At 36.1% G+C, this 19,668-nt stretch overlaps 1 protein-coding gene across 2 annotated transcripts; it reads left to right on the forward strand.

The window, feature by feature from the left end:
* Positions 1-131: 131 nt before the first annotated feature.
* Positions 132-17,746, forward strand: tmem248 (transmembrane protein 248). Of its 2 annotated transcripts, none has more exons than XM_055046541.1 (7): positions 132-732; positions 5,034-5,192; positions 6,289-6,577; positions 9,230-9,380; positions 11,541-11,724; positions 12,823-13,004; positions 14,492-17,746. In XM_055046541.1, exons 1-7 carry the CDS (start codon positions 730-732, stop codon positions 14,547-14,549), a joined length of 1,026 nt encoding a protein of 341 aa, XP_054902516.1. In that variant the 5' UTR covers positions 132-729; the 3' UTR covers positions 14,550-17,746. The 2 variants fall into 2 exon arrangements, with proteins under 2 accessions (XP_054902516.1, XP_054902517.1); XM_055046542.1 differs by having other exon boundaries at positions 143-732; positions 12,823-12,966.
* The last annotated feature ends 1,922 nt before the right edge of the window (positions 17,747-19,668 follow it).

Here is a 19,668-nt window from a genome sequence, read left to right on the forward strand (position 1 = left end):
TTTACTAGGGTAATTTACGATATAAATACTGCGCTTAAATCGCAGCGCTTATGTTTTCCAAACGTACTTTAGGGGAAAAAGTGATTATTATTGCGTTGCTTTCAAAGAGTCTCGGGAATCAAGAGATGGTAAAACATAAAATTCACTTTAAACTTATCAAATGATGCTACATAAAAGATATAAACTCAACAAAAACAGAAAAAGTCAAACTAAAAACACAGCACAAAAATACACAACCGCCAGCGTCTCCCGTTCCCGGTGACCTTAAGTTTTCCCACGGTAGTTTAACGCAACCACAGCCCCCAGCCATTTGTAAACACGCTAAATGCGTTATCGCTACGTAAATTCCGTACTCCACTCTTGCCTCGATAGTCAACCGTAAATTGTCGAGCGTACGTCGAGGGGGAATCACGAGACCGCGACGCTTCAAAGCGAGGACGCGCGGATCAGATGTCGGCAGGAAGATGTTGACGTTATTCCAAACCTAAAGATGAATATTCGTTTCTCTGACGAGTTGCGGAAATATTAAAGGCGAAGAATGGGAAGCAGTACATGCGTTGTCTCGTATGCTGAAAGCTTGGAGCGCAGACTTTTTTTTCTCGGCGGTGAATTTAGGGGAGACTAGCTGCGTTGCAGCAACCGAGCTAGCGACATCGCAGCCCTTTTTGTGGCCCTCAGCGCTCCCTCCCAGCTACACCTAGCATCCCGTCGCTTGCACAACAAGGGAAAATGGTGAGTGGCGAGCTTTTTATCTAGCGTTTATAACGTGCGACATTGTCTGGAGCCTAGTTTGATTCTTGTAGCTACGCCGATAGCTAGTTTAACCCGACGATTGTTTTGACGAAACTAGCTAAACCTGGTGCTTAATTAATATTTAAACCAGGGCAACAGTGTCATTTTTGTCTTAGCCAATAGATGAGAAGCTCGTGTTCTCTTCTTACCTGTAACAGTAGACAGGCTAATTAATAAGCCTCGCATATTACCTGCTTTCTACATAAACACATCCCCTTGTTTTCAAATGTGAATTAGTATTTACCCCAAAGGGAAATCTCATATCATCCAAGTATATTCAAAAACTGGTTGCGGATGGTGATGCTGTAGCAGTCGGTCTTCCAACGAACCTGAAGAGGCCTCTGACTGACGGCTGTTGCTGTGTGACAGTCTGGTGAATATCTAGCCAGCAGAGTCTCTATTTCACAGAAATATTCATGGTGACGCCATCAGTTGTTGGCAAGGATTGCTAATTCACCTCTTTTGCTTTTGGCGCTCCTCTTTAAGGAGATAATAATGTATTTCCTTATAATATATAATTAATTGAACATAAATGATATTGCTATCATGATGAATTCCAGTTAATGATGTTTAAAACTCCCAAATATGTTACTTTTACTGTTTTTGCCACTCTCTCTTCAATGAAAGCATCAATAAATATTAATACATTTTAAAATCTGCATATTAAATCCAGTTACAAATTGGAATGTTTTCCAAGAGCAGTGTTTGTGTTTGTGGGGCTGTTACTGCTGTAACACACAGTCACAGTTACCTAAATAAAAATAAAAGCAATAAACAGTTCTTATCTTCACTTCAATGTCTTGATTGAACAATTTGATTAGTACTCTGATGAAATGACACATCTATGAAAGCAAATGGGTTCACTAGATTTCATTCAGTGGAATAAATGTAAATATTAAAAAGATGAAATTAAATATCAGTTGTTAGTATCTGCTCAGTTTTACTTATCGGACCAATACCGATATGTTAAATTTGTCCCAATAACAAATTTTGCTGGATGATAAATTGTCCCAGAAATGTTTGCGGTAAATGTTAATATTGTCATATTGAGACCATTTCCAACTAGTATAACAGTAGTTATATTAGCATTTCCATTCAAAGATCAATGAAACTTAAATTTCTAAAGAATATTTAACACTGGACCTGGGGAAACATTTTAAATATCCAAAATTTTAAAACAATAATTAAAACAGGTCATGAAGTCTCTGTAGCTAATATTGCATTTAAAAAAATATTAACATTTTCAGGTTAAAACAGCTTTGACTTCATAATTTTCCGCTACTTTGTTTTGCTGTATAAACATAAAATCCCAATCAAATACATTAAAGTTTGAGGTCATAGTTTGACATGTGGAAATGTTCAAGAGGGTGTGAATACTTTGTAAAGCACTTTCCATGAGTTATGGCTTCATTTAAAGGTTTTGTTCCTGATCTATGCTCTGTCTAAACGGCTTTTCCAACCAGCTGCTGATAAGTGTGTGCAGCAGTGAATGGAGCTGCTGGTTTTGTTCTCTCCTGTGTTTGTGTATGCCATGCTTTGCTTCTCTGTTACCCTGGAGATACCAGTCCTGTCATCATTATTGTGAAATATGAGCCTCATATAAACATGGGCATTAACTTGCATTTGTTGCTCAGGTCTGTAAATCAAATGTTAATCCTGGTTTTAACTGGGGCAGTTTTAGGACTAAATAATATGAGAATGTACCGCTACTATCGGTGTAGCGATACAATAATCTCACGATACAATATTCTGATCACAATACCAATCAATCAATCAATCAATCAAATTTTATTTGTATAGCACATTTCAGCTACAAGGCATTTCAAAGTGCTTTACATCATAAACACAAAACACAAAGGCATGCAACATAGAATAAAATACCAAGGTTTTTTTTTTTTTTTTTCCCTCTTTTTTCCCTTTCTTCCCCCTTCCCTTTGACACGGAATTTAAGCGCCTGTTACCGCCGGACTCCGCCGTCCGTTTAACCACGGGTATTCGCCGGGCCCCTTTGCCCACAACAGGAAAAAAAAAAAAATTACATACATATCCACAAAATCAAATCCATACATATTACATTTCAAATGCAACTCTAAACAGATGCATTTTTACTTGAGATTTGAAGGAAGTCAGGGTTTCCGCTGTTTTACAGTTTTCTGGAAGTTTGTTCCAAATTTTTGGTCCATAGATGCTGAAAGCTGTTTCTCCTCTTTTGGTTCTGGTTCTGGGGATGCAGAGCAGACCAGAACCAGAAGACCTGAGAGGTCTGGAAGGTTGATACAACAACAGCAGATCTTTGATGTATTGTGGTGCTAAACCATTCAGTGATTTGTAAACTAACAACAGTATTTTAAAATCTATTCTTTGAGCTACAGGGAGCCAGTGGAGGGACTTTAAAACTGGTGTTATGTGCTCTATTTTCCTGGTTCTAGTGAGAACGCGAGCAGCAGCATTCTGGATCAGTTGCAGCTGTTTGATTGATTTGTTGGACAGGCCTGTGAAGATGCTGTTGCAATAATCAATGCGACTAAAGACAACGCATGAATGAGTTTCTCTAGATATGGCTGAGACATTAGTCCTCTAATCCTGGATGTTCTTCAGGTGATAGAAGGCCGATTTTGTTACTGTCTTTATGTGGCTCTGGAGGTTCAAGTCTGAGTCCATCACTACTCCCAGGTTTCGGGCCTGATCGCTAGGTTTTAGTTGTAATACCTGAAGCTGTGCATTGACTCTAGATCGTTCCTCGTTAGGTCCAAAAATAATGACTTCAGTTTTTTTTTGTTCAGTTGGAGAAAGTATGATATGTATCACAATATTTGACAAACAGTATGATTCGATGCACTTTTACAATTTTTTGAAAGATTTTAGAAGTACATAGTGATTTTAGTGACATTTTGTGTTCCATAGAATTGGATTGGATTTAATTAACTGAAAACTGATTATAAGTACCAACTACACAATACCTGACTCTGACTAGACAGAGTTTAAAAATCTACAGCTGGACAACATGAATCAAAGATGCAGTGAGAAAATTAGTTTCTGTCATTTAATTCATGTGGATTTGACATAAAACTCCAAGTTTCAACAGTGATCCAAGAGCCAAGTGGGGACTGATACCTGACATTTTTAACTGCATTCTAATTTTTTTCTACCTTTTTAACACTGAAAAAACATAAATATTAAAAAGATGAAAATAAATATCAGTTGTTAGTATCTGCTCAGTTTTACTTATCGGACCAATACCGATATGTTAAAAAATCATCAATATCGGCCAGTGACAACATTTATAGGAATAATATTGAAGAAAAACGTAAGACTTCTGAGTTTCAAAAGACATTTCCTTGTTTTTTTTTTTTTTTTTTTTTTTTTTTTTTTGTTTTTTGAAGGTTCCCAGTTCTCAACCTTTCAAACTGGAAAATTTCCTTGTTTTGTTTTGGGGTTTTTTCTGGAGAATTTCTGAGCTTATTCTTAAAAATGTCAGACTTTTTTTTTTTTCTTTTTGAGAAAATGTACTCCTTTTTTCTACCTACAGTGGCTCTAATATGCCATTATACTCTTTTGTTGGCAGTCCATATATTATTTAACTTATAAATGTTTACATACAAATATGAAAAATAAGAAAATTGTCTAAAAAGGGAAGCTAATATTGGCACAAGATGGTAATATTACTGTTTCTGGCTTTGCATAAAATGAAGTAGAAAATATGACTTGCATACTTAATTGCAGTATCAGGTTGTGTTATTGATTCTCCCTGCTGATAATGTGTGGTTTAAAGCAAAGCCACATTGAAGAGGCAGAGCTAATTGTTCTCCTTACATGGAACAATAAAACTGGAGTGGTAACTTGTCAGAGCAGACTTTTTATTTTTTTTAGTTATATTGAACATTAAAACCATTTATCAAAAATGAGTCATTGTTTTAGTTTCTGCCGGGAAGTGCCTCTGTGGCTGTAACTGTGATTTATCTTTTTTTTGTAAACGGATATGATGAACAGAAAGCAGCTAACTGGGAAAACATTTTCTGAGTTAATGAGGCAGAGATATAACTCAGTAAAAAAGTATTTGCCTCCCAATTTATCAATGAATTGTCAGAATTTTTGATTAACGAAGTTATTTTTTGTTGCATCCTGATCAGATCACCTTCATACCATTGATATAATCCAGTGACTACCAAAGGGTCGACACCTTTTAATATGTTTGGTATGAAATGTCCTTTTTTTTTTTTTTTTTTTTTTTTTTTTTGCAGGTTTACCTGCTAAATCCCATAGAAAACCTAAGAGGCTACATCACCAACCGTCCACCTCTGGTCATTTTTATGATCAGTGTCAGTGCGGTGGCCATTGCCTTCCTGACCATCGGCTATTTCTTCAAAATTAAGGAGATAAAGTCTCCAGAGCTCACAGAGGTATGACAAATCCACACCATTCTTTACAAAACAGTTTACATTTAATTATGGTAAATGTTTCTCTCCAAGTTACTCATTTAGGAGGATAATTCGAGTGAAGTGTATGAAACCTTCAGGGTCTGCATAGGTGCTTGAAATAGTTGAAAATACGTTTTCCAAGTTTTTTTTAAATTAGGTGTTTTCTAAGATTGGAAAGTGCTTGGTCTCTGTATAAAGTCTGGACAGACTTATAACAAAGATTAATCTAACATTTAACTAAAAGCCTGAATTTGGAGAATAAGACAAACACATTTTTCTCTCTGTGAGGTTTAATCAGACTAACTTTTGTTGTTTTAGATCAGTTAGATTTACCAAAATTATTTCTATTTGCTAAAGGCAAGAAAACTGGGTGAGAACACTTAAAGTGATTTCTTTTGTTGTTACTTTGTTTGTATATTGTGTTAAAGCATTTAATTTAATTAGGCAAGTAATTTACTATAGCACGATTTGTTTGCATTGTGTCAGTGTAATGAGTATTTATTTATTCCTAATACTCTCTTATATTTTACATGTTAAGCAGGATTATTTAAATCAAGTTTTGTTTTCTGTTCTTTTTGTTTTCTGTTCTTTTTGTTTTTTGCTAAATTAGCGTTTTGTTAGGTGTGCCTGATATGTCTGAGAGGCATTTCAAAACATAACATTTTATTTTAGTTTTTGTTCTCCCTGATGCAGAAAGTAGGGTACTATCACATCACATATTAACAACAGCAATAAATGCTGTCACATAATGGTGAATTGGAACAGTTTGCTTTAGTTTATTTGTATCATTTTTATCTCCAAAGTGGACCTGGAAAAGTTAGAAAACTTACTTTGAAGTGCTTGAATTTTTCAGTTTAAGTGAACAAAATCTGAACTTTGCCTCATAGACTTTGTAAAACTGTGATTGCAGACTGCAGAAAGTGAACACAAACTCTGATGTTGTGCTGTTCTGTGTTTGAACATCCTCAGCAGAAGCATGCATAAAGGATTTGCATCTCGGCGTAAAGCAGGATGCAAATCTCAACAACTCGGTGCAGAAAACCTCACTTGGTTTAATAAGTTTAGTTTTGTGCCTCAGGACTGGAACACGTTTCTGTTGCGCTTCAACGACCTGGACTTCTGCGTGTCGGAGAACGAGACAATAAAGCACGGCCTGAACGAGTCGACCACCCCGGAGAGCCTGGTGGTGACCAGCGGCCAGGCCCGCTCCAGCACACAGCCCCCCCTGCTGTTGGAGGACTCGGGCCCCATCAACATCTCTGTCTCCATCACCCTCACGCTGGACCCTGTGCGGCCGTTCGGAGGCTACTCCCGCAACATCACCCACCTGTACGCCACAGTGCTGGGGCAGCAGGTCGGCCTATCAGGTGGGTGTGCAGAGATATGAATGGAATTCATTTCTTCTGTCTGGGTTTGTCAGATGACCTTATTTGGATACAGCGAGCCAACAGTAGCTGCATTTCCATTGACCCTATAATTGTGCACTTAATAGAAATGGCAATTTAAAAAAGTTTTTGGAACTAGTATGAGATGGTTTTTTTGGCTGTATTGAAATTTGTGTATTTTGGAAAACTGCTATGGAATCACTTTTTTTTCATCACTCGAGTCACATGATCAACAACCGGACATTCACACTGTAGCAAACCACAAAGACAACGACAGAAAGAGGGAGAAAGATGATGGTGTGGAATGTCTTTAAATGTCTTATCACGTTAACAAATGTGATTTTAATTGCATTCAAAATTGCAACACAGAAATTATGAAATTGTGTTTTTTTTGTCATTTGTGGAATATCAGCATAGTTTTGTGCACATTTTTTACTTACATTTTGTGCTGCAGCATTGTGTAGTGGTGACACAATACTGTCTTTTTTTGGTCCATTTCCCAATAATAAGGAAGCTGCGACCTACTTTTTACTCTTGCGATAGCGATTACAGAGGTTTAAAACCGGCCAATACGATCTGTATAGAAAAACAACTGAATTGACTCAAAATGTTTCTGTTTCTAAACACAGACATGGATATACTGAATAACAAATGTTTTTGATAAATCTGCACCAGTACAGCACACTCAAATGCATCAATTGCTTTACAAGCTTGGTCAAACAACACAAGTTTAATTTGTTCAGTCAGTGCATACAAGTAGAGCAATCAATGTTAAATAAATATTACAGAAACAACAGGTTGACTACCTTGCTCAAACACGTAAAAATGAACAGCAACAAACCTTTCAAATGGTTCAGAAAGTGTAATTAGGAATTCTAAATATCATGTAAAATAAATAAATAAAGCATGACATCACTCAGAGCACAAAGCATAGACTTAGAGTGAACAAATCTGCACTTACAGATCTGGCACATTGTCTCTGACATCTGATCTAGATTTTGTTTCTTTTTCAGAACATTAGTGTCTGATTGGTTCATCTCTAGTTGCTGCTGTAGATTAATACTTTTAAGGTCTTGAGAGTTTCTCAGGCAGCATATGTGGGTCTTTAAGGTCAGGAATCATACGGGTGCTTGAAAACCTTGAAAATACTTGAATTTCAGGATTTGTAAAGTGCTCGATATTCAAAATCATAACGTGCAGTCTAAATTTGGAAAATATTTACAGTTGAAACCAAATATTTAAAAAAAATAAAAAAAATTCAATACATTTGTTTCACCTTCTCAAGGTAAATCAGACTTTTTGTCTTAGGTCAGTTAGTTACCAAAACAATTTATATTTGCTAAATGCCAGAAATTTTAGCAATAATATTTTATAGAAACTTTTTTGTGACTTTCTTATACCAGTCAGGTTTTTTTGGATGTGTGTGATATTTCAAAACAAACATTATAATTAACTTTTTTTTCTTGTCCTTGTTCTAGAATGTAGAATACTAGTACAAGATATTAATAAATTATGTAAACTTTATCTTTAGTTAATTTGTATCATTTGTTTCGACAAAGTGTGATGCTGGAAAAATTTTAATGCTTACCTTGAAATTCCTTGAAAAGTTTTTGAATTTTACCATGGGAAAAGTTAACCTGGTATGATACCTGAGTGAGTGTTTTCACAACTTGTTCATACTGGAAAGAAATGTTTTGTATCTTCGTTTTTCTCTGTTCATAGTTTGTTAGAGTGAAATACTTTAACGTTATGCTGCAGCAGACCTTTTTCCTCAGCCTGGTGTATGTAAACTTCTGGTTTCAACTGTAGATGAATGATTTGGCTTTATCATCTAAAACTCGTTTTAGAACAGATAACCAAAGCAAATAGAAACCCATGCAAATATTTAGCGCAGGTGTGGATTTAATCTAACATCAACAGGATGAGCCTGCTCAGATGGAGGTGGTTTTTCTGGAAAAGGTCAACTTGCTCTCTCTCTTATCAAGTTTGAAACTGGTTTAAATATCACGCGCACTCAGAGTCAAACACATTTTGCAAGCAGGTAGACAAAATCCGCTGTGGGAAAGTGAAGGAATGTGGGAAAATGTAGCGTCTGCAGGCAGAAACTTGAACATGGAGCTGAAACCCTCGAGGCATTTCTGCTGCGGCTGAATTTTTTTTTGAGAGGTGGGGGCTTATCTAGGTTGGTTTTCATATATTTTGATGACTGTCTGGTGGGACCCTGGGTATTTATGATTCTGTTTATTCTCTTAACAGAATCATAAATACCCAGATTCTGTTTATTCTCTAACAAATCTTCTGATTTATGAACTGTAACAACTTAAAAAGCTTGGCAGGTTATCAAATTACTTCTCAGTCGCTCCTCTGTCATATCCTGTAGTCCACCTGATAATCTTCTTAAGTCCTTTTTCCATTAAATAAATCTTGCATAAGCCCACAAACCCAGTCTGTCATTCATTATTAAGGAAGTAGTTTCATAATATTGTTGCTGAAACTCTTAGATTTTCTGCTTCTGCAACTTGCCGCTGCATTAAAAGCAGGTAAAACATTGCTCCTCCAAACCTTTATTGATTGAGTAATCTCTTCAGATGTTGGCATTTAAAGAACGCTCTGCTGTGGTGTCTGTGATTTCAGGCCGGGAAGCCCATGAAGAAATAAACATCACATTCACTCTGCCCTTGTCCTGGAACTCGGATGACTGCGTGCTGCACGGCCACTGTGAGCAGGTGGTGTTCAGCACGTGCATGACCATCACAGCAGCCAGCAATATCTTCCCAGTCACATTGTGAGTTGGACGGTTTCCCACAGTTTGCTCTTAGCCTCTCCTCTGACTGCATATGTGTGCAAAAAAATGCTCGTATTTCTAGATTCTTTTCTATTGCCGTATTTTCCGGACTATAAGTCACTCCGGAGTATAAGTCGCACCCCCGCCCAAACTATTAAAACAACTGCGACTTATAGTCTGGAAAATACGGTTAATAAATCAGAAGTTAAATATCCTATCTACAAATTTCTACGTCACACCTTCCATTTAAATGTACAGTGTTCTATAAAATCAACTTTATTGAGCTGAAAAATAATTTTATTATTGTTACTGCGTTACTCCCTTATCAAAAACATACCTGGAGTGATGCCTACTTTCATGCATTTTTGAGAAATCCTTAAATCTCCATGGCAAGCACTCAGCTCTGCAAAACGCCTGGGTGGATCTAACCCCACCTTTGAGATGCAACTCCTCCCCAGAATTGCAGTTTTCCAAACTTCCACTTCACAGAACGCAACTCCTCCACGAAGCTCCTTCAGACTAGCCAGCAGCATTTAGCAAACAGCTGGCGGAACTGCGTATCTGCTCAGCTACTTCTCTGTGCAATGCTGGTAAAAACATTAAAGAGTTAATAGAGAAGCCACTTTTGACATAAAATCAAAGGTGGAGTTTCAGGAAGTAGGAGTTTTTAAAGAGACAGAGGCCCAATTTCAAGGTGTTAAATTACAAAAGTAAAATTTATTTTAAGTTATATTTGATATATAGCATTTTCATAACAACTGAAGGTATGAATGTTACTTGACTGAATTAGCATTTTTAGAATTGATCAAAAAAAATTTAATTTAGGGGAAACTAAACTTTGAATGTTTTCAAAGTTAGCAAAAGCTACAGTGCTAATCAAAAAATTAGCCCAGCTAACCATGGCTAAGTTGGCTTAGACGACACTGAACACCAAACTCTGTAGAAGCTTTTATTTATTTTGACTTTCAGTTAATGTGTCTTATTTCAGTAATTTACTCTGTAAATTATTTCAATAATTTACTCTGTAAATTACTGAAATAAGACACATTTTGTTTGTTCTCAATTTTCTTAAAGAAAAAAGTGAGAATTGATTTGTTTTAAATTGGATTTGGTATTAAAACAAATTTGAGATTTTATTTTTAAGCCGACCTATGAGTCACAAGTCATTAAGTTGGGGACCTGAGATCCTCTTTAGAAACGAAATGATAAAAATGATCTCATTGAGGCATACTCATGCTATAACTGAAGGATTTGCAGATTTATTAAAATTAAAAAGATCCATGAGTCTCTTCTGTTATTTTATGGGTTTGAAACGTTTGCGTCATGTTTTTTTGCCTCCATCCATCCCTGAGAGTAGGATAAAACGCCACGGTTGCCGTTTCACTCCCACATAACAGCTCGTCTGTGATTTACCAACAGCTTATGGAGTCGTGGTGTTTGATCTCGTCAACAATTCAACACCTGCAAATCCCTCTGTGCAGCTTTAATCTGTCCTTCTGCACAGCAAACAATTACAGCTTTAGTTTGAAATGTGAGAGTGAACCTGTGTCAGACGTAGCACCAGATACGCTGCTGGAAGTTTGTAAAAGCAAAAAAAAAAAAAAAAAAAAAAAGTATAAATGAGTAAATAATGATACAAAATATAGAGACATGCTCCAGGTGGTCAGAAAACAACCTGGAGCAGGGATGTGCTTTCTGAAATTAAACAATAACTGTAGAAACAAACAAAAATAAATAAATGTACAAAAATATTGTAGCTTAGAGTTTATCAGATTTATTGTGATGCCGGGTTGTGTTTTATTCTTTGAGTTGAATACTTTAAAGTAAATTATAATTATTTCACTTTTTATCATTTAAGTGAAGTGTATTTGTTAAAATCTGTTTATTGGCTCAGCAAGATGCTCAGTATCCACTGAATGAACTGCAGTATCAGAATAAATGTCTGCATTCTCCTCCTATAAAAATTCAAATAAAAATGTTTTTTAAAAAAAAAAGGTGTGCATGGAATCCACTCAGACTTCCCAGTTTTTCCCACTTTCTCTTCCTTCAGTTTCTTTTTAAAACTTGATTCATTAATGCCAAGTTAATATTTCATTGTGAAATAATCGCTTCAAAAGTCATCAAATCACATGATTGTGTGCTTTGTGTTTCCCTTTGCAGGCAGCCGCCACACTGCATCCCAGAGACGTACACCAACGCAACGTCCTGGTACAAGGTGTTCACCACGGTCCGTGACTCAGACACCAAGTACAGTCAGGACTACAACCCCTTCTGGTGTTACAAAGGAGCGATCGGCAAAGTGTATCATGCACTCAACCCCAAACTCACCGTCATTGTCCCAGATGTGAGTTCCAGGTTTCCATTTTCAAAGAAACTCAAAAAATATTGTTTTACTTTCTTGGAAGTTGACTATTACAAAAAATAAATATTAAAATCTCAACTGCCTTTTACTTCAGAAATGACAGAAGAGGACGGCTGGTTTATTTAATGCTTATTTTTTCTCTTGGAGAGGCAAATAAGCAGTTGAAAGTTTACCAGACAGGGAGAGAGGTTTTTGATTACATCACATTTTTTAAATTTCCTGGCACCAGCTGACCTTGCCCCATTAGCAGCAGTGTAATAAACACTTGCAAAAATCACAGAAATTCACTGTAAAATCTCCCATCATTACTCATTTTTCTTTCGCTGCTCTGAAAGCCAAGAAAAGCACAGACTTTAGCCAGGATTTATTAAACTTCACAGCTGTGTTTCTGGTGATCCTGCTGTCCTGGTCAGCAGTTCAAGCTTTTCCATTGTGTTCACTGGTCAACAGACACTGGCTCATATTGAGTTTTATGATGGAGTCACTATTTTAGTGTCTATGACGATTGTAATTCCTAAAGAACCTCATTCTTTAGGAATATGGTTGATAACTTGAATAATAACTAAAATTTACAGCTTTCAGATTTTTTTTTTGGAAAACAAATATTTGATGCTAATATTTGGAAATTGCAGGATGTTTTTTTATAACAGTTTACTGGGATACATTTAGAAAAAAAAACATAACCTCAGACAAATCTAAAATAGAAAATATAAATCTTTCAACTTCATCTCTTTGTTTCCAGTTAGAAGGTGAGCAGTTGATTGGTTAGAATGATGAATAGATGACGAGCGGATGGTTGGATGGTTGAACTTGTGCAGGCAGCCTGTGGTAACTCTCTTTATTTTTATTTCATTGGGATTGTCCTGGTGATTGTTCTGTCGTAATGTAAAATGTAATTTACATTACGTCAGCCTGCAATATTATCAATATACCGTTTCCTGAAAGGAGCGCTAGTAAAATATGTAGATTTTTATTTTGCAACTATCTCCCTCAGAGGGAAATTTTAGCAATTTGATCAAAGAGCGAATATTTCTAAACTTTCTGACCTTTAACCTGGACGTTAAACTCTTCTCTTTGCAGGACGACCGCTCCCTCATCAACCTGCATCTGATGCACACTAGCTACTTCCTGTTTGTCATGGTCATCACTATGTTCTGCTATGCAGTCATAAAGGGGCGGCCTGGCAAGGTGCGACAAACCAACCCTGACTTCTGTCCTGAGAAGGTACAACAGACACCAGCAGTGCTTTATGACCTCAACAGGTAGTTTCAGCCAAGCGTCAGCTGACCTCTGATTGGTCCTAAGACACAATAAAATCAAACTGTTGCTTTTCTTCTCATTTCTTCAAACCTTCATGTGAAGCTGCTTATATTACCCACTTTCGTCTGCTTTTAAAAGAGTTTGGGTAGAGTTGTTGTCTATAGCTTTGTTGGAGTGTAATGAAGAAACTTCACTTATTATTTCATTGCCTTTCTCTGTCCTTTTTTCTATTTTTTTTCTGTTTTTGCTTTTTCACTTTTTTTGCCTCTTTTCACATTTTTTTCCTTCTTTCGCCTTTAATTCAGTTTATTTCTTTTCATCTTCATCTTTTTTCTTTTCCTTTTTCTTTTTTTCTCCTATTTTTCCCCTCTCCTTTTTTCCACTTTTTCTTTTTTATATTTTAGTTGCGGTTTTTTTGTTCTGCTTTTTTGTTTTCTGCCTCTTTTTTGTTCAATCTTCTGTGAAGTTGACACTGTCAAACTGTGGACAGACTCTTCTAGACTCTTATCTGGATCCTTTTACTTGTTCCAGCTTCTGCTGGTCATGTTGGCGTCAGGTGAATTTTTAGATTTGTATTCCAGCTTAACATTGAGCATTTGTTGAATTTTTCGTCTTTTAACTATTAAAGACTTTGACAGCTTAATTGTTGCAGATGGATTATAAACTGCAACACATGTCAAATATTTATTTCTACCTCTGAATCAATAATGATAGCCGTGCATGCTTTTTTAGATGGTTTAATGTTACGTCGAGTGCACTTAAGCTGCACACTGCATCGCTGAAAACAGAGCAATCTCATTATTTTTTAATATGTAGTTAAAATAAAATCCTCCAATTGACTTTTAAGAGGAATGCAGTGTGCACCCTTGAATTTAGAGTTTGGCCATTTATTATTTTATAGTCCATTTTATTTCCTCCGAGTCTATCGAGGTGATCCCACTTTTAAAATCTGACAGCTCTACAGCTCATAAAATACACTGTCTGAGATCAAGTCAGGTTTAACACTGAAGACCTTATTTGGTTAATTAACATATTCTTCAATGCCACAACAGTTCAGTTCACAAGAGCAGTAACATATCTCTGCTCTACTAAAAAAGAATGAAAGATTTCATAATATTGAAGGGTTTTTTGTCAGTATTTTGAGTGTTGATTCTTTTTTATAGCTCCTGTTATTTTCTCCGATGTGTTTGAAATCGACTCTTGCATTTTGGGAGGCAACAAAAACTTTTTAGACTCTGATGGAAAAACACTAAATGGAAAAACATTGAAACTGGAAATACACAATTTTTCCCACTGAAAAACTCTCTTCACTGCAACTATAAATTTATAAAAATCTAATTTCTCTCACATAATTATCTCTTAATTTTATACTTTTCTAACACCTGACAAATCAGACCAAACTGAAAATCAAAGAAACTTCTCTGCTTCGTTTTCTGTTGAAAGGTGAACTGACTTGTATTTATTTCTTGTTTTGTTTTTTTGTTGACAGGTGGCGCTGTCAGAGGGTTAAAAAGATGGCAGAAAGCTCTGCCAGAGGTTACCTGTAACATGGACTCAGAGACACAGAAGAAATTAAAAAAAAAATTACATCCCAGTTGCCTAGTGATCCCTGGTAATACATGAAGGGGTACAAACGCTCTGTGAATGCATTACTCTCGCAATGTTGGGGTTTCTCCAACCAAAGATATACAAGTGCCTGTATCTGTGGTGTAAATATTTGTTGGATCTCTTGACCATTCTGTGCAAAACCTCTTTCTTGTTTATTTTTGTTTGGGATAGTTTAACCCCCTTTCCCTCCATGTCCCCGATGTGCCATCCCAGGACCGCTCGATAAACACAGATGAAGGCCGGACTCAGTAACTTTACTGTGAATTTTCCCTAGAGCCGCTTTTAAACTGATCTTAAAAACTTGACGGGTCATTTGAAATGTAGTTGAGTTGTCAGAGGTTCTCTCAGCTCAAACAGCGAGGAGACTGAAAGAAGTCAGAAAAACAATTTCACGCCCTTATTTATTTTACGTCTACAATCTTAAAGAAAATTGCATCCATCATTATATGGGAGGTATCCGATCAGTCCCATCATCTCTGCACAGTTCGGGTTGACAAACAGATTTTACCCAGAAAGCGTTTTTGCCTTATTTTTTCTCCCTTATCACCTATCTGGCTCCCATCTCGCCTCACTTTGTGTAGTTTTTATCAGACATTTTCCCGACTCCACCTGGAAACATAACGCAATAACATCTTGCCTTACCTGTGGTGGACCAGCTGAAATCAGACGAGACCTTCATACCTTCACCAACCAACGTTTATTTTGGTTGTTTTCTGCTGATTATTAGGCCTGCTGTTGCTAAACGACTGCCTGCTTTTCCTTTTCTTTGTTGTTCTATATATAGCTCCAGTGTGTTGTGTATATAGTGACACCCAGTGGCAAAATTCAGAAATTGCAACAAAATGAATTCCCAGAAACTACGTATCAGCGAAAGAGTAATAATTTTTACTTATTTAATTTTTCTCTTGCCCCAAAATGTCACACACTGGAACTCAATATTTAAATCATCCATCAATTATCATTTTTTTGAGCCACCTGAAAGTTCAATTTCACAACAATTGCACATCTTCAGTTTTATTACATATTTGGAGCACCTTCATAAATCTGGCACATTTAGTTATCAACTTCACTTGTAATGTTTATTAAATTTCTCTCAAATTCAAACTGATCTGCATCTGTAAAAAGTGATTCTATTAACTTACTAGCTAGTGCTGTCAAAACGTAAATCCAGATTAAATCAACCGCTTGACGGCATCATTCAGAGGCGGTGGTACATTTATGTCGGGGACTATTTAAAAAAAAAAAAAGCTTGTCAGCACTTAACAGATGTTTTTCTACATAAGGGTTGCTGACCTTTTAGTTGCAACTGCTTCACTGCATTAATACTACCACATATTTATGATTGGACACAAATCCGTTAGACAAAATGTGCAAAACCCCACAGCTGTGTGAATATGCGTGAGTGGGTTTGGGATGTTTGTAGATTAAAAACGTGGCTGTAGACTGACATTCTCTGAAATCTCCTTCATAGAGACTTTTTTTTAGGAACACCTGGAAAAATGTTTTGTTGTTGAGTTGGCCTCATTCTTAGATCAGCTACTGTTATTCAGTATGATCCGGACGCTTATCAGGAACTTTGAGAAATGTCAAAAAAAAATCTGAACAAATTGTGACTTATGTAGAAATGGTGAGCTGTGACTTCTTTCTTTTTTTGTAGGAACATATATCATATCTCCAACTTTAAACATAAAGGAGGTGTAAAAATTCTCATGTAGCCACCAGAGGGTTCTCCTAGTGATATGTGCAATATGGCTCATAGTTTAGATGTTGTAACTATTTATTTGGGGCTTAGATTTCTTTTTGGTAAACTCTCTTGAGAAGATAATGTTACAATGGCAACCGGTGACTCCGCAGTTGTGTGTTTTTTCCTCAGCTTGCTCAGCATGCAAGTTTTGGGCATAAGCTTCATTGGTTTCCTTCCAAATTTATTGCATTTGTTTTTTAATAATTGTTTTTTTTTTTGTACAATAAGATGCAAACTGTTAATTTAACTGCTATCACGATCTAACCTCCCAACAGTCTCTATGGAGGAGAACAGAGTTATAAGATCTACTGTGTGCCTGCTTGACATGTAATATGGTTTTGTTTCCCTGTCGTGGTTCCCGGTAACTTTGACTTACCTCTGTACTATAATTTTATTTCATATTTAATGTACCTGTTGAATGTACTTTTTTATAAGCAGCGTAATCGAAATCTAAGATGCAACAATTCCAACTGAGTTTAAACTATGATATAATTTGTTTTTCTCTTCATTTCGTTTCAGTTTGAAAGGCTTTACTTGAATCCAGTTTTTGAGTGGTATTTACGTGACATTTACATGTTATAAGATGTATCTTTTTGTGGTGAATTTAATTTTGTGGTATCAGATGCTCTATTTTTGGGGGGGTGGGTTGTGTGTTGGTGAATGGTTGAAAACTGTTTTTGTTTTCTGAACAAAGTCTTCCTGATTCAGATGTATCACAATCTGTTAACTTTATCATCTCATTTTGCTTCCATTGTTGTTGCTTTAAAGTCTGGTAGCTCATTATTGACAGGTGTGATGGATGGAAACTGGGTGTGTGATTGATTGTTGTTGCCAAACTGTCATTATTATCATGTGTAGCCTGAATTTGCCTGCTTCTTTTCCATGTTTGAGTGATTTTCTTTTTGTTTTTTTTTCCATTTGTTTTTTTTTCTTTTTTTTTTTTTTGCTAGAATTGCCTCTTATTTACAGCAGATTGCCTTAACATTGTCCAGTTTTACTTTTCTTTGTTTCACATATTGTAAATCACGCCGGCTTAAGAAACAAATCAAGTGTATACTTAAAGGTTTTTGGGTTTTCAATGCAGTTTTACATGCTCCTCTTACGTTGTACCGTTTCAAAATGATGGTTGCTTTACAAAATAACCTTAAATGCAGTGCTGTCATTCCACTCCCCTATCCTCCCAACACGTTAGCAGCGCTTTTACGCAAGTATTAAGCCAACTCTGTGCCTTCTGCACTGTCCAGCTGCATCCTTCTCCTTGTACATACACTAGATTTAGGATCATAGGTTTCCATGTGGCTAAGGCGTCATTCAAACCCCTATTTCTCTTCAGTGGAACTGCTGTAAATGAATTCAAATTTAAATAAATAAATTGTCTCAAAAGTCCAACAACTTTGTCTCCCTGACTGTCCTTTAATCCAGTTACCTTGCTGCCGTCACGGTTTCTGTGGGAAAATTAATGAGCTGTCGGAATAAATGAAGCAAAAACTGATAAGTTAAAATGTGGTGGAAATATTATGTGCTGGAAGTTGGATGAGTTTTGGAATTAAAAGATAAGAATGAACTGATTGGTTTTTTTTAACATTACATTAAAGGACTAAAGCTGACAATGCTCTTGGAACCAAACTTCCATAATTTTCATTTGATTAAGAATTATGAGTTTTCTGGAGGCCTGTGAAAAAGTATTAAACATTCCCTTCCAGATTTCTTCTCTTTGGTCATGAATGTTTCAGTTTGTCTAACCAACTTTAACATCATGCTGAGATATTGTTGATAAATACTGTCTACATTGGTTGAATGATGAAAAGCTGACCAAACCATCCTGGCACTATGTCAAATATTAAAACTTAAGTGCTTCTCTTTGTTAAATCAAGAATTAACTGAGACTAACCATTTTAATTTACTTCCATAGAACCTGTCTTGACAACATGAAGTAGGCTACAAAGGCTTAGAAAGAGGCCCATTGTTCTGCGATCTAAAGAAATTCAAAGACAGATGAGAAAGAAGAAAATGTTTCAAAAATCCAAAAATTTTAACTTTTTTTTTTTTCTTTCAGAAAATTTTAGATGAATCTCAAAATTTCAGATTTTATTTTTCCTAGAAAATTTGGAACTATTGAAACACAGACATTCATTCCCATGTTCTTTCTCGATTAATCTGAAAATGATTTACTGCCCAATTTGACATTTTGAAATGAAAATAGCTTAGTGGAAACTGAAAGCAATTATTAAAAAAAAAAAAATTCTCATTTTCTGATTAAAAGTTTTGACATCACAGTCGCCTTGTGTAGGAGCCACCAGGTATGTGAGGCCAACATCATGCATTCTCTTGCTCAAAAAACAAGTAAATTTAATTCCTGCTGAGGTAAAATGGGAGTCATTTCTGCAGAGGACTCTGATGTCCATGCATCAGTGGGAGAATTTTAAGATGAGCTCAACAATTAAGTGACACATTAAAAAGCTGTCATCGTTAGTCATTGTCTATTTACTTCTAAGGAAGAGTGGTTTCTGAAACCCACCAGGTATCATCAGCCCTTTTGTGTTAATTTTAAGTCGTCGTGACTCAGACACATGAATTGAAAGTCAGCAGGAATGGAGTGATTAAAATCCAAATATCACACCCTGGAAGAGATTTAAATAATTCCCACAAAGATGAAAAGACACGTGCAAGAGTCTGAAAGCAGTGGTTACCTAACCTGTTGTTATATTTGGCTTCAAGTCCTTGAATCCCCCGTCAAAAATATACTGTGTGAACGAGTTAGAAAAAACACAAAGCCATGAAGCTCATATATTTGCTGTCAATCCGTTCCATAGGTCTGTACATGGGGGCAAAAACTGAACAAAAAATTTTATTTTTTAATTATTTTAGTTTACACAACCAACAACCTACATTGGTGTCTAACTCCAGTTCGAGAGCTACGATCCTGCAACTTTTAGACAAGTCTTCAAATGAACGGCTCATTATCAAGCATATTGGAATAAGATATGTTGGAGTGATGCAATTGTTTCTTTCATTTTTATTATTTATTTTCTATCTTGTCAAGTTCACACTTTGATCATTTCTTACTCTAAAGCAGGCATGTCAAACTCATTTTCGTTTTGGGCCACATCAAGATCATGAAGGCTCTTAAAGGGCCGGTGGTACCAGAATGTGTTGATTAAACCTGTTCACAAATATGTCAATAAGTTCTTAAAATTACATATTATTCAAGATTTTTTCAGTCCCTTCAGGAACTAATAATAAATGTGACTGTTTATTTACTCACTGTATAAATCATGGACTATAATCATACATCAACTAAATTCTCAAGAAAC

The sequence above is a fragment of the Poeciliopsis prolifica genome, unplaced genomic scaffold (genome assembly GCF_027474105.1).
Source record: "Poeciliopsis prolifica strain line A6 unplaced genomic scaffold, Auburn_PproV2 SCAFFOLD024, whole genome shotgun sequence".
In the NCBI taxonomy this organism is placed as follows: Eukaryota; Metazoa; Chordata; class Actinopteri; order Cyprinodontiformes; family Poeciliidae; genus Poeciliopsis; species Poeciliopsis prolifica.

What these genes read in the sequence shown, in the direction of transcription:
- tmem248 (XM_055046541.1), top strand. An exon ending in AGTCTCCAGAGCTCACAGAG is followed by an intron (nt 5,193 to 6,288) that starts GTATGACAAATC and finishes TTTGTGCCTCAG; the next exon opens with GACTGGAACACGTTTCTGTT. An exon ending in AATATCTTCCCAGTCACATT is followed by an intron (nt 9,381 to 11,540) that starts GTGAGTTGGACG and finishes TTCCCTTTGCAG; the next exon opens with GCAGCCGCCACACTGCATCC.